The following is a 15,336-nucleotide window of genomic DNA, read 5'->3' as shown; positions in this document are numbered from 1 at the left end:
ATTAATGAGCCTCTGACTCTTTGGACACTGTCCTCTCTTTCACGTAATTCATTCGAGGCTGGTTGAATAACAGTGTTGGCCAAAAGATGGAGCTAGCATTTCCTTTGGAATATCCTGCCATAGCCTCATTTGTTCAGCAAACATTTTTTGAGCATCCATTCTGCCATGCACCACACTAAGGTTAGAGAAACATGAAAAATTGCAAGTTAACATTAATGAGTATAATCCAAACCAACCAAAAATCTCACATCCCTAGGAAATTAAATGTTCTCCCCTCTGTGAGGCCTTCTCTGAGTCTCCCAGGTGAATTTAGTCACTGTTTCCTTAGAGCACCCAAAACAACCTATTCAACTTGTAAAGTCACATCCTTCTCATTTTATTAGTCTTTCAGTGATCCTGCCTGTCTTCCACACTTGACTCCTTTAGGAGCTCCTTTAAGTCAGTTTTTCTCTCATAGTAATCAGGATGTGACTGGCACAATTCAGCTTTGGAGGATTTTTGTTGAGTTTTTTTCTTGGTTTGGGGGATTTTTTCCATGACCTGGTTGATGCATTCAGTCAGTCCCCTAATAAATATTTACTGATATGTACTCTAGGCCATGTACTATGCTAGATAGTTTATAATAAATATTAATAAGAAACAAGACAATAGATGAGGCCAAACAAGGTCCTAGATCTCATTGGAACTCACATGGGTTCTTGAATATGTTTTCAGTCAAGAATTTGAACCTTATTTATTGTATTTTTCAAATCTTCTGTGATTTTAAATGTATGTAAGGCACATTTTACATGTCATAGCTTAATGGTAGTATGCTAAATTCTTCTACTATAATTGCATTTCAGTTCACTTTTGTCTATTTTTGCTTCATATTTTGCCAACAAAATAAGATGGAAAGATTAAAAATAAAAGAATGGGCAAAGGTAAATCAATCAAGGAAGTATAAATCACAAGAAAGAAGCATTATTAATAAATAATATAGTCCCCAAGGCAAAAAAACATTGAGGGCAAAGGAAAATATTTTATATGGATAGAAGATATAAACTCTGAATTGTGCACTATATAATACAGCATCAAAAAGTATAAAATAGATTATAAAGTATGAATAAATTTTCCACATGGAGAATGTGTCGGCAGGGAGGAGGGTATAAACTGTTCTTTCTGTGTGGCCCAGAAAGATACCTCCTGGAAAGGTCAGTCATTTAGAACTTTGTTTGTTTGTTTGTTTGTTTTAAGTGTTTTTTGTTTTTGTTTTTGTTTTTTGAGGGAGAGAGTGCACATGCACACAAGAGGCGAAAGGGGGGGTGGTCGGTGTGGGACAGATGATCTGAAGCGGGTCTGCCCACAGACAGCAGAGAGCCCAATGTGGGGCTTGAACTCATGAGCCTGAGATCACGACCTGAGCCACCCAGGCCCCCCTAGAACTTAGTTTGTAAAGAAGCAACAGGGCTTGTTGGCATGTTCTGCAGGCCCAGAAACATCCTGGAGTTGAGAGAAATGACAGCTGGGCTTGAAGAAAGAGTAATGGCAGTAGGGCTGCCTGTGCTGTTGTGATCTTTCCAGGTGAGGAAACAGCAGGTTAGAGATTCAAAGCCAGGTTCTTTCCAGGGCATCATACAGCCTCCTGGTAGTAGTTACTGGATCATTCCCTACAGATCAGTCCCTACAGATTCATTCCACGTGCCACTCAGAAAAGACCATCCCTTGCTTTAAGGGCCAGCTTTCTGAAGTCTCACACAGCTCCAATAATTATGAATGAACATTGTCTTGTGGGTCTTTCAGGGAGCTAAGGACATAGACTTTGTACTGATGTATTTTTTTTTCATCTTTCTTCCTCTTTCTGCATCTTGGTGCCTAGAATGGTAAGACATATTCAGTTCATGAAATTCAAGTCAAATACTCATCAATGAGTACTTATTTATTTTAATTAATGGATTTCTTATCTTGAGGAATGGCCCTATCATCTAGCCATCTGCTCAAGTCAGAATTCTAGGAATCTTAGGCTCTTCCTTTTTCTTTACCCCCTTCCCATAACATGCATGACCAAATCCTATGGATATATCTACTCAGTAGCTCTTGTCTTTGTCCCCTGGCCCTCTCCAACCCCTGAGCCAGTGCCTTTGTTCATACCTCTTCAGGCACAGATTGCTGCAGTTGCCTCCCAACTGGCATACATGCCTCTTCTCTCTTACCCTATGAGCCAGTCAATATCACTGTCCTGCTGATAATCCCTAAGTATCTTCTTATATTTTCAGAATGAAAGTCCAAATTCCTTAATACTGTTTTTGAGACACTTAATAATCTGACCTTTTTTTTAGTTTTATTGAGAAAAATTGATATACATCACTGTATAAGTTTAAGGCATACAGCATGATGGTTTCATTTACATGTATTGTGAAATGATTGCCACAATGTTTAGTTAACATCCATCATTTCATACAGGTATAAAGAAAAAGAAAAATTTTCTCCTTATGATGAGAATTCTTAGAATCTACTCTCTTAACTTTTCTATAGACCACATAGCAGTGCTAACTACAGTCATGTACATTATCTCCAGTACTCATTTATCTTATAACTGGAAGTTTATACCTTTTGACTACCTTCCTCCAATTCCCCCTCCCCTTCTGCCACCCTCCCACCTCTGGTAACTACAACTCTGATCTCTTTTTCTATGAGTTGTTTTTTTTTAAGATTCTACTTATAAGTGAGATCACGCAGTATTTGTCTTTCTCTGTCTGACTTATTTCACTTAGCATGATGTCTTCACGTCCCTCCATATTACTGCAAATGATAGGACTTCCTCATTTTTTATGGTTGAATAATATTCGTTGTATTTGTATATATACCACACCTGCTTTATCCACTCATCCATCAGTGGACACTTAGGTAGTTTCCATGTCTTAACTATTGTAAATGCTGCTGTAGTGAACATGGGGGTGCCGATATCTTTTTGAGTTATGGAGCCTACTATATCATACTGAACTCCACACCTCTATGCCTTCACATATACTGTTCCCTCAACTAGAACATCCTTCCCCGCTTTTTTTTTTTTTTTTTTTTTTTTTACTAATTTCTACAGGCCCTTTGAAACCCAGCTCCTGCTATTTTTTCAGCATACCCTCCCTCACTCCTTTAGCCTAGCCCTCTCCTGTGCTCTTGTAGCACCCTGTACATTCTTCTATCTTGGTACTTATCACACTCTCCTGTCATTGTTGAGGCACATGCCTGTCTCCTCTACCACCTAGACCGCAATAACCAAAGGCGAAGATGCTTTAACTTTATTCTACTGAAATTGTCAAAACCTGGCCCGTGATAGGTTCTTAGCTTAATAAGTGTTTGTGAAAGGAATAAATGAGCTTTTTTACCTTAATAATTATGCTTTTGTTTTCTAGATACATGGTTCAGTGGCCTGGTGGCCGAATCCTGCATCGCCATGAGCTAGACACTTTCCTTGCACAGGCAGTATCTACCCAGCTTTATGAGCCAGATCAACTTCAAGAACTCAAGGTGATTTGATTTAACCTAACTTAAAATCTTTCTTTTATGAGCTCAATGCTTTCCTTTCGGTCTTTTGTTTCCCCTGGTGCTGAGGAGAAGAGTAAGTTCTACAGACAAATGTTTGATTTACTTTAGCCAATCATGTATGTTTATTAATAAAACCAAGAGGTACCTGCACCACTGCTCCCATACTGATAGGTGAGAATGGACAGAAAAGATGGATATTATACATTACAAATAAGTTGTGGCCACAAACTATGGTAAGGTTTCTGACTCTTGCAAGATACACTACAGGGGATTCTTCCTTGTGTCCTGAGTTTGTCTCTGAGTAAATGCCTGCCTTTTTAGTAATATTTATTGGATGTTAGAGAGAAGTCTAGAAGAACATAAGGAAGAAAGCAAATCCACCATCTAACTGAACACAGTAGAACATAGTAGTTTAATTTTTTTTCAAGTTTATTTATTTTTGAGACAGAGACAGAGCTCGAGCAGGGGAGGGGCAGAGAGAGAGGGAGACACAGATTCCGAAGCAGGCTCCAGGCTCTGAGCTATCAGCACAGAGCCCAACACGGGGCTCGAACCACAAACTGTGAGATCATGACCTGAGCCGAAGTCAGACGTTTATCCAACTGAGCCACCCAGGGGCCCCAGAACACAGTAGTTTAAAAGGTAGGCTCTGAAGCCAGTCTGCCTTGGGTTTGAATCTCGGCTTCATTGCATCCTAGCTGTGTGATCTGAGGCAGGTTGCTTAACCTCTCTTGCTTCAGTTTCCTTACTTGTAGGGATATTAAATAAAGTAAATAATCCATGCAAAACACCTAGAACAGTGTCTTGCATATCTTAAGTACACAGAATCCAATTATACTAGCTATTAATGCAGAACACCCCTCTCCTGACTTCAGTGGCCATGGTTTTTTGAGGCCCTAGGATAAACGTGGAAAAGATCTAGCCCAAGAAAGCTAACAGAATCTTCCTTTAAGTGAGGTTAACTAAGGGAAAGACAAAAACAGTCTAAGAAAAACAGTGTTGGTTCCTCCTTACAGTAAGTATAATATTGCTTGGCCCTAGGGCAGTTACTGTCTCCAGATCACATGTAGGAGGGGACTTGCAAGTATTTCTCCTTTTCCTGTTGAAGCCATCTACCATGCCAACTTGAGATAATAAATATAAACATTTTCTACACAGTTGAGGTATTGTGTATGTGATTACATATTGTGTTTTTAAACTTAACATAGCACATATTTTCTATGTCTTAAAAAAGTTTAAGAAATTTATTATATGCATGTATCAGCTAATTATTATAATGTTGGCCTTTTGGTTTCTAGTTTTCCCCTATTAGATGTAACATTACAATTAAAATCTTTATACATAGAGTTTTATTCATAGCTCTACTTCCTTAGAATAGATTCATGAAAGTAGGATTACTGAGTCAAGAAATGTGAATATTTTTCAGGGTTATTCACATACTGCTTAATTGTAATGTACATTTCTCATCAGCTTTATATGAATGTGCCCATTTATTTCATCCTTATCAGCACTGGGTGTTCTTTTTCTCTTTGGATTTTTAAATTTTTTCTAACTTGACAGGTAAAAACAAAATGGTTGGTGCCTTTTTGAAGTTTTAAAGCTGATGTCTTTTTTTTTTTTTGTAATGAGTATCTTTCAAACTGTAATGAGTATCTTTCAAACTGTGTCAGGGAGTGACATGGATAGAAGCTGCTTGTGCACTCAAATGTCTATATTAAGAGGCAACACGCTCAAGTTTAATTTGAATAATCAGAATAACAGGAACAAGAGTAGATGTAACCAGTAACAGTTTTTAATAGTAGTTTTTCCTCTGTGGTGGTTTCAGATTGAGAAACTGGATGCCCGAGGGATCCAGCTTGCTGCCCTCTTCATGAGTGGGGTCGACACAGCTCTGTTTGCCAATGATGCCTGTGGCCAGCCAGTCCCGTGGGAGCACTGCTGCCCCTGGATTTACTTTGATGGCAAGCTGTTCCAGAGCAAGTTGATTAAAGCAGGCCGAGAGCGAGTATCCCTGGTTGAGCTCTGTGATGGCCAGGTACCTTTATGTCGGGCAGCTGCTAAGGGCCATCTCTGATCCACTGTGGGGATGAATGGGCAGAGGGTGGAAAGGAACAGAGACATTGGAGAGGGAGGTAGCAGAAGTAGGGGAATGTGTGACATTAACCTAACTGGGTCAAGGATAATCCCAAAGGCCCAGAGTCTTATATGTCCATGTTATAAAACCATACGTTGGAAAGTGTTTTTTATGAACACCAAATTTTCCTATTGTTTTCTTATCTGAGTATTTCCTTCCCATGGAATAGGGCTTTCTTGCAATTCTTAGGATTTCATTTCCCTTATTTGCAAAAACTGTAAGTCACTTCTGCAAATGGTGATAACCTTTGTAAAGGAACTATGTTTGGAACTAGAAGAGAATAGTAAAGTAGATGACAGAGTAGAAGCAGGGGATTCTTTACAATGAAACCTTAGGAAAGACAGGGAAAGGAACCCTTACTTACTCCTTTATCCACTTGGGGGGAATGAGCTGAGGGACTAGAGAAGGGGGTGGCAAAATACCTCAAAACTGAAAACCTTGAAATTTTTATTCCAATAAGGTTTTATTGGAACACAGCCACATCCATTCATTTACATATTGCTTATGACTGCTTTCCCACCACAACAGCAGAGTTGTATAGTTGTGACAGAGACCATATGGCCTACAAATCCTATCTGGCCCTTTTCAGAACAGGTTTGCTGATCTCTGGACTAGAGGCATGGGCTTCTCCTGGACAGAGGTCATGGTCTCTGATCTTGGGTATGGGGGAGAAGGTTAAAAAACTTTGTGCATGTCAGGTTTTATTCTTTCACCTAACTCTGTTCTATCCATCTTAAAAAATAACCTAGCCTATTTCTGGTCGTGTGACAGACCATCAGTAAATACTTATTGTTATATTTGTCTCCCTTGACCTAGTCAATGTGCCTCACAAGGCCTCGGTCAGAGCTAGTGTGGTAGTTTGGTGTCATGCAAAAAGTGGGTCTTTGGTGCCAGACAGGTTTCCCTGAGTATGACTCCTTGAGCCATTTAACTCCAGGCCTCAGTTCTCTTAATGGGAATAGATTTGTGAGACTGTCTCTAGAGTGCCCAATACTGTGCCTGAAACAAAGACGTTAAAAAAAATGGCAGCTGCTGTTATTAATTCTGTTCTTCATTTGAAGGCTGATCTGGCAACCAAAGTGGAAAAGATGAGACAGAGTATCCTTGAAGGAGTCAACATGAACCATCCACCACCTTCTGCTCTACTTCCGTCACCTACTTTTGTGCCTCCCATGGTGCCCCCTCTCTACCCTGTTTCACTTTATTCCCGAGCCATGGGCTCAATGCCACCTCCTCCTCAAGGAAGGAGCCGGGGATTCACAGGTCAGTACCTATGAGTGATGTATTTGTCATCCTCAATCTATTTCATAATAACCCATCTGGTAGTTAGTACCAGTCACAGAATCAGCAGTTTCATATATATCAGACCCAATACTGTGCCTGAAACAAAGATACTGATCCTAATAACTCAAACAACCTTGGTGAAACAGGATTTTTTAATAGGGACATTTTGACATGAAGTATCAAGGTTCTGTGATCAGGTGGGAATGTCATTGCTATGGTTCAAGGTATTTGTTGTCCACTGTTCATCATTTTAAAAATAATAAAGCTGGGGAGGTTCTTGGGGGGCTCAATCTGTTAAGTGTCTGATTCTTAGCTCAGGTCTTGATCTCAGGGTCGTGAGTTCAAGCCCTGTGTTGGGCTCCACCCTGGGCGTGAAACCTACTTAAAAAAAATAAAGCTGGAAGTTTATCTAGGGTCATAAAATTCAGTATGCATATTTAGTTCAAGGCTCTACTTGGATGAGCAATGTGGATGTTTGCTCTGTTCAGTCAGGTAATGATCAAGTTTTACAAACCAGGGAGCCAGCCATTCAGTCCATTCCTTGAAGCTGACTTTACAGATCTTTGTTCCCATTCTTTGCATGTTGATTTTATTGTGTCTCAGAAGACAGCTTTAATTAAGGCTAAGTTCTCAGGAGATCCTTGCCATTGTCCCAGCTCCCAGTGATGCCTAGTCTCCAGTTACTGGTGGTTCATGAAGAGGTGGTTCATGCCTCCTCAAAGGCCACAGTAAGATCCCCAAAGGCAAGTCTTTCTAGCCCTCTTAGAACTGGCTAGTACCCTGGTACCTTAGACACTGTTATATGAATGAAGGGCTCTTTACTGACAACTGGCTAAATGAGTAGAGGGTTATTAACATTTGCTTTTTTTCCATAAACTAAAATTAAAGGTTTACTAGAACTGTGGATTCTATGAAGGCTTCCTTTTATGCCAAATTACAAAGCTCTACTGTGCTTGTGAGCTCATACAGACTGAGTTGGAATTTCCTGTTTTAAAGAGATATGCTATCTTGTCTTGAATTAGTTCTGGTTTTCAACTGTTGCTATTCTTGCTTATTAATTATAGATTACTTTCAGTTTAGTTTCATTATTTTCAGTTCAGTTTGCTGGTTTGGCTGATCCTCCATTGTGTAGTGATACATATTTGAATCAAAAATGGTTTAGACCCACTTTAATATTAACTAACTGAAATTTGAATAAAAGGTTAAAAAGAAAAAGAAAAGTGGTTTTGGTCCAAATGAATAAACAAAAAGCGGAATCCAGACCCATAAACAGAGAAGGAACTTATGGTTGCCTTAGGGGAGGAACGTTGAGGGGATGGGCAAAATGGGTGAAGGAGAGTGGAATGAGTTATGGAGTGAGTAAGTCACAGGAATGAAAGGCACGGCATAGGGAATAACGTCAATGGTATTGTAATAGCATTGAATGGTGACAGATGGTAGCTGTACTGTGGTGAGCACAGCATAACTACAGAGTTGTCGAAGCACTAGGTTGTACACCTGAAACTAATGTAACATTATGTGTCAACTAAACTTTTTTTTTTCAACGTTTATTTATTTTTGGGACAGAGAGAGACAGAGCATGAACGGGCGAGGGGCAGAGAGAGAGGGAGACACAGAATCGGAAACAGGCTCCAGGCTCTGAGCCATCAGCCCAGAGCCCGACGCGGGGCTCGAACTCACAGACCGCAAGATCGTGACCTGGCTGAAGTCGGACGCTTAACCGACTGCGCCACCCAGGCGCCCCTGTGTCAACTAAACTTTAATGCAAAGAAAAAAGAAAGGAAAATAGAAGTGGCATTTGGCTTATAATTTTCTAATAACTAGACTTTAGGACATTCATTCTTTTAGCAACTATTGAATAGCTACTATGTGCCAGGCCCTGTAGCAAAAAAATGAATTGTCCATACCCCACTTGCTAAAGTAGATGTGTACACAGGGCATCTGGGTGGCTCAACCTGTTAAGCATCCTACTCTTGATTTCGGCTCAGGCCATGATCTCACAGTTCATGAGCTCAAGCCCTGCATTGGACTCTGCGCTGACAGTGCAGAGCCTGCTTGGGATTCTGTCTCTCCTTCTCTCTCTGCCTCTTCCCCATTTGTGCACGCACTTGCTCTATAAACAAACAAACAAACATTTAAAAAAATAAAGTGGATGTGTACAGAGCTTCAACCCCCTGTCCCTAAATTTGTTTCCACCATGAACCTTTGTTGTTATGACAGAGTGTTTATCATAGAGAAATGGAAGTAAGCAGAGTAGGTGGGCTGTAGGATCTTTGTTCCCACTTCTTATCCTACCTTGCACTTAGCATTCATTACTTCCTTCTTCCTATCTCTCCAGGTCTCCATCCAATCCCTCCCCAAGGAGGAAAACTGGAGATTGCTGGGATGGTTGTGGGCCAGTGGGCTGGCAGCAGGTCCTCCAGGGGCCGAGGCTCTTTTGGCATGCAAGTGGTCTCGGTTGGTGGGCCAGGAAAAGGGTATGTATTCCAATAGGTTGGTATGAGCTAGTGTTAATCAAGGTGCTATTGGGAAAATATCCACCTATTGAATACTTCCATTAAGGTAAGAGGCATTGACTAACTTTCCATAAGAGGGTCAAACTTCCTAGAGGAGGTGATTAATTAAGTGAAAATGTGGGCTTTATATATTCCTCAGGATCACTTTTCCCCTCACTTTCTACAGGCATGGAAAAGAACAGACTGGTAGAGGATCCAAAGGACACAAAAAAGGAAATAAACAAGTAAGCACTGTTCTGAGATTATCTACCTTCTGTTTGATACATCTTGTCTTTTCAGCTAACTTGCAAATGATCAGATCAGGCCAGAAAACTGTGAGTTTTCCTAGCTACTCCCAGCATTTGATTTCATTCCCTCCCTCTCTAGCTGTGAGTTAGTGAGTGTTAACTGCCCACACTGTTCCCACAGTGCTGCAGAGTGTCATCTTTCTCCCTGAGTGAAGCCACAGGATAGAAACCAGGTACTGTGTCCTGAACACCTGTACCTAGCATAGTATGTGCTACATGCAGCCAGAAAAGGGGCCAAAGTGAAGTTAACAGTGGGATTGCCAGCTTCTCAGGGTTTTCTGAGGGCTTTCTACCAGAGATGCTCAGAAAATTGGACTTTGGCCTTTGCTGAATATGAGAAGGAAGGAGTTGTTGCCATTTTGCTTATTCCTGATGGCTCAAAATGGTCTTAAACTGTCCTCTAATGTACACTGTGAATTATAACAGTTTCCACTGATGTTCATTACACATACCCCTCTCCCCAAATATCATGACCTGAGCCCATATCAAGAGTTGGACGGTTAACCAGCTGAGCAACCCAGGCACCACAGGATTCTCCATTTTAAACAGAGGAAACTGAGGCTCAGAGGGATGAAACATCTTGCCCAAAATTATCCATCAAGTCAACATCCAAGTTGCCATTCCAGCCTGAGCTGACGATTCCAAAATCCTGCCCTGTCCTGATTGTCCTGATTCTACTACAGTATAACAACTCTAATTGTTACAGACAAGACTCAGACTTAGGTCTGGCTGACTCTAATGCATATGCTCTTAACCATTTCTACCAGAGCTTTCTTCATGTAAGTGTAAGCTGTAAGGGAAGCCATTATATCAGAAGTTTGCTTGGGGACATGGAATCAAAACAATAATATTAGCTAGCATTTATTGAGTTCTTACAGTGTGCCAGGCACATCACATTCTAAGTGCTTTACATGGAGTGTCTCATTGAATCCTTATAGGAATGTAAAAAATAGGTACTGTTATTATTATTTTTTTTACACATGAAGAAACTAAGGGAAAAGAAGGGATTGTGGATGATCATAAGTTTCTCATTGCTAAGATTACTGGGGATACTGTTATCTACTCCAGAGGTAGCCTGTCCAAGGAAGTTCTCATGTTGACTTTGTTTTTAGCTAAAGCATCATCCCTGGACAGTGGTGCTGTCCATCTCACGAACCGTGAGATCATGACCTGAGTCCAAATCAAGGGTTGGACACTTAACCAACTGAGCCACCCAGGCGCCCCCTACTTCATTCTGAGTGTCCTTGAGCAATGTACTTTAATCTTTCTGAGCCTCAGCTCCCTCATCTGTAAATGGTGCATAATATCTACCATTTAGGGTTCTGACTAGTATTAGAAAAATACATTGTAAAGCTTTATAAATGATATCTATGTCATTATGTTGTTGTCTCAGCCATTGAGTTTCAGTCAAATCCATCTGTGGTCACCCTAAGTTATCAGGACAGTTATCAGAGCACACTTTACTAGGTGTTTACAGGCTTTGGGCTTTCTGATGTTTTTGAAGAACTGAAGCAGCTTCTGCAAGCTAGCTTACGAACATGCTTGGGAACTGTCAGTCTGGGATTACCATTTCAACTGAATATATCTGTTTTTGACAGAGCACTTCAGATGGAGTTTCTAAATCCCTAGAGCCTCATCAGGGTCGGTCCCACTCACAGGTAAATGGAAACAATGGCACATTGATCAAGGAAGAGAAGAGTGATCATCATCTTCCAGCTCCATCACAGTGTGCCTTATCCAGAGACAGCAACGTGTGTACTAATGGTAACCGCTACTTCCCTGTGAAGAATGGGGAGAAGAGCCGCTTACGAGAGCAAAAGCTAGGAACTATGGCACAACAGAAGGAGGAATAATGAGCAGAAGATGGCTTCAGCAGATCAGGAAGAGAGGAAAACCTTTACCTTTCTGATTGTAGGCCCAAGTTAGAGGAAGACATAAATGCTTACCCTAGATTTATCCAAGATTTTGTTGGGACAGCCTATTGTATTCATCTTTTCCCTTTCCCTGTCTTTTTCTGACCTCCAGACTTCATGGTCTGCTTCTGGGGAAGCTCTGGTAAAAGATGAATGGCAACAGGACTAGGTCCTATTCTCAAGTAGAATATGTAATGCCAGTATTCTCTTTGCCTCCCCTGGGAGTGTAGTAAGGCAGTGTCTGTCAGAAATCTGGTGTCATCATGTAAGGCCCTATAGAAAAGCTCCAGCTTTGGTTTTCTGAGTCTTCATCATGTTACTCTACAAAACTTGTGGGATGGCAGGGACTGCTGTCTGTGGCTTCCTACCTTGCTTTTTTCTCTATGAATTCGTGAGACCTTGGTATATAATCAGTATCTGCCTTCCTCTCGTTCTTTCCCCCCATTCACTTAACCCAGGATTTTATACAACCGCCTCTAACTCTGGCCTGACAATCAGATAGGTAAATGTTTTCAGGGAAGTGAAATAGTATTGGTTATTTTATTTTATTTTATTTTATTTTATTTTATTTTTTATTTTATACACTTTAAAAAAAAAACAACCAATGGCCTTTGTACTGGGGGATTCAAGTGAGTCAGAAAAGTACGGGCAGATTTTTCCTGCCTCTGAACTAATGCATTGTTTGTAAAATAGAAGATGTGGTGCAGTTCACCCACTCCCTGCTGCCCACACCCTGAAAGGGTGGGAATCAATGTAATGAAACTGAGTACGAAAAGGAACTCAAAAGATGGTGTGTGCGTGTGTGTGCGTGTGTGTGTTTGGGTATGGGCGTGTGGGTGTATGTATATATGAATGTGTGTATCTATATGCATACACATACCCTTTATATAAAGAGACAGATCTATTTATCTATACATATTTTATATATATAAATATATGTGTGTGTGTGTGTATGTGTGTGCGTGCACACGTACCTACATACATGGTGATGTCCCAGAAGATTTGCTGAATTTCCCAGAAATGCTTCCACTGCTATGGAGTGGTGGGTTTCAAAAGACCACACTTTAAAATCCTTACTGAGTCACAGCCCATCGGTTATGAGAAGATGGGCTTCTCTAAAGCAGACAAAAAAGTATTTTCCAGAGATTGCCCGTTCAGAACAACAAACAGTTGGGTTGTCACAAGTTTAATCTTGAACGGAGTCCTCACATCCCATATAGTGAACAAGAAGGTTGGAATGGGGTGGGGAATATTTGGGCATTTCCTTCTGCTAGAGCAGCCTAGTTCAGAGAGAGAAGGGGGATGGGAGGTGATTACCAGGGCTTGCAGTTAATTTGGAGGAAATCTCATCTGGAGCTTCTGGGTCAAACCGACCTCAGGCTAGAATTGATTGCCATGAATCCCTGAAGGAGAGAGAACTAGCATTGGAAAGATGGGGTAGGGAAGTGTGAGGAAATCAACAATTTGGTTTTACATGCCTAGATTGTTTTATTTGTTCATTGACATTTTGACTACTGGATCTTTTCATTTGCTTTGCAAGGAAGACTTCAGAGGACTCTGGCCCAGGCCTTTGGGGGTACTCTGTAAAGGTTCCCAGCCCCTGATGAGGCCAGAATCTGCCCAGGACAAAAAAGCTGTTCTTCCCTGCCAGAGATACTCTTGAGGCAACCTTGCATTTCCAGTTTCCCTCCTCAGCAGCTTAAGTATGAGGGATGGGAACATGGCTTACAACAGATTAGCATTGTGTCTTCATTCAGGAATTGAGGCTTTCAGCCTCACACATCTCCTTTTGGGCTTTGTGATACTCTTGCCCAAGAAGTACCATGTCTACAGGAATTCAACTGACTAGACTTCTAGCAGGATTTCTCTCTCTTTTTGAAAAACCCCATGCACCTTAACCCACAGTAAGTCCTTGGTGATTATTTTCCAGACAACCAAAAGTCTGTTTGCTTACTGCCCACTTACAATGAGCGCAACATGAGAGATTGAAAACAGTCTCAGACTGTTTAATCCTAGTCTAGCCCAGTTTAAGAGAACCCACAACTTGTAGGGGGAGGGAGCCCTTAGAATGTCTCTCCCCCTGCCCAGACACTTCTTACATAAACCAAAGCAAGATGACAAAAGTGAACACCTAGCAAGATATAACCAGAAACAAAGTGTACAAAAGCCTCCTCTTTGGAATTTGCTCCTTTAATTTGGTCCCCCACCCCTCTTCTCTTGGGCCTGCTCAGACTTTTGCAAAAATCTTGAAGGTTAGGATTTCTATGTCCAGCAAGAGAGGGATTCGGTACTGAACTTAGACAGCTTGGAAATTTCTTTCTGGAGCCAAAGAGGGAGGGATCCTTTGAATCTCTAAAAATAACCAGAATTACTGAGCTGAGTTAAATTAAATATATAGACACCATTTTCTAATAGGAAGTACTTGGAGTTATATGGAAAGGTATTTTCTTCAGTTGCCATTTCTATGCATCTTGAATCTATTCGACACAATCAAGTGACAGTATTGTTAACTCTCACAGCCTTAAGAAAATTTATTTTGTAGGCATTCACTGTGAGAAGTAAAATTGCTGCTTTGACAGGGGTGATTCCAGTTTGCCAAAAGGCTTGCTTTTCTCCCTTTCACACCCCTCTGCTTTCTCCTAACCTGGCCAAGGGTGAAATAAGTGGCTCACTTCCAACCTTGATTTTTATTTGGATTCAGCATTTTGGGTTTGGAAGGTCATAATAAAGAACCATAAAGGGCCATATTCCTGTATTTTATCTACCAAAATCTACAGTTTTGAAGCCAGAAAGGCTAAGGTTCATTACTGGAAGATGAACTTTTTCTTACCTGAGGACAAATTGGGGAAGGTGGGTCTGATCTTTGCTGCTAGTACCATTTGAAGAGACTGTCATCCTTTACTTGAGGCTCCATTTCTGACTATGATGTGTGTGCCTCTCTTGAACAAAGTCATATAGGAACCCCCAGAAACAACCCCTTGACCTTGTAGGGCCACAAGCAAAAGCAACCCTGGTTGTATATAGCCACTGACTCCCAAGGACTTGGCATCTTGATTTCTGCTGGCCTGTCTTGGGGTCAGCCTAAAATTCCCACCCTTATTCAGTGGCCAGTCTGGCCTGAACTAGGCCTGACAAACTTTTGCTCACTTGCATCATTTTCATTCTGAGCCAGGAGGACTTCAGGTAGACTTTAAAGCCCAAAAATGGCACTTGGTTTGGCCAGTGACATTTGATTTTTGTCTTCATCTTGATTTTCTGGCATCATTGGCCAAGTCACATGAACTTTTTTTGATCACTGAGAAAAACAGCCAGACAAGGCATTAGGGAGGGTGGTTAAGGTGGGGGTGGGGGGGGTGGGGGGAGGAATGCTTACGTAGGGTAGGAAGAATGTGGAAGTAACTGTTTGGTTATAGTGATCCAGTCCGTTGGAACCTTAGAAGGCTTGTGTGGGCATGTCAGTGCTACCCTTTCAGTCTCTAAGACCCCCACTTCCTTTGAAATGACAACACAAGTAGACCACAGTTTAAAGTAGCTAGTATAATTCTACTAAGGTTTAATCATTGTTACTTGTTCACTTCCTAATGCATATTTCCTAAATATGCTTGGGGTTTGAGGGCAGGGGGTAAGTTTTCACTGTTCCATTGTATGTCACTCTCTATTATTCTCCCTCTTGTGACTTT

At 41.1% G+C, this 15,336-nt stretch overlaps 1 protein-coding gene across 1 annotated transcript in view; it reads left to right on the top strand.

Annotated features, from left to right (window-relative positions):
- Positions 1-14,983, top strand: part of FAM120C (family with sequence similarity 120C) — a 111,633-nt gene extending 96,650 nt beyond the window's left edge. The window contains exons 11-16 of the mRNA XM_047093636.1: positions 3,390-3,504; positions 5,348-5,557; positions 6,718-6,919; positions 9,279-9,417; positions 9,623-9,680; positions 11,342-14,983. Of these exons, the coding sequence (XP_046949592.1) occupies positions 3,390-3,504; positions 5,348-5,557; positions 6,718-6,919; positions 9,279-9,417; positions 9,623-9,680; positions 11,342-11,596 (979 nt within the window). The 3' untranslated portion in view covers positions 11,597-14,983. The remainder of the gene's footprint in view (positions 1-3,389; positions 3,505-5,347; positions 5,558-6,717; positions 6,920-9,278; positions 9,418-9,622; positions 9,681-11,341) is intronic.
- The last annotated feature ends 353 nt before the right edge of the window (positions 14,984-15,336 follow it).

The sequence above is a fragment of the Lynx rufus genome, unplaced genomic scaffold (genome assembly GCF_022079265.1).
Source record: "Lynx rufus isolate CCGP_SWC_20201006 ecotype Redwood Valley unplaced genomic scaffold, mLynRuf1.p SCAF_35, whole genome shotgun sequence".
Lineage (NCBI taxonomy): Eukaryota > Metazoa > Chordata > Mammalia > Carnivora > Felidae > Lynx > Lynx rufus.
Note: the sequence above shows the minus strand (reverse complement) of the source record. Positions and strands in the feature narration are given on the sequence as shown.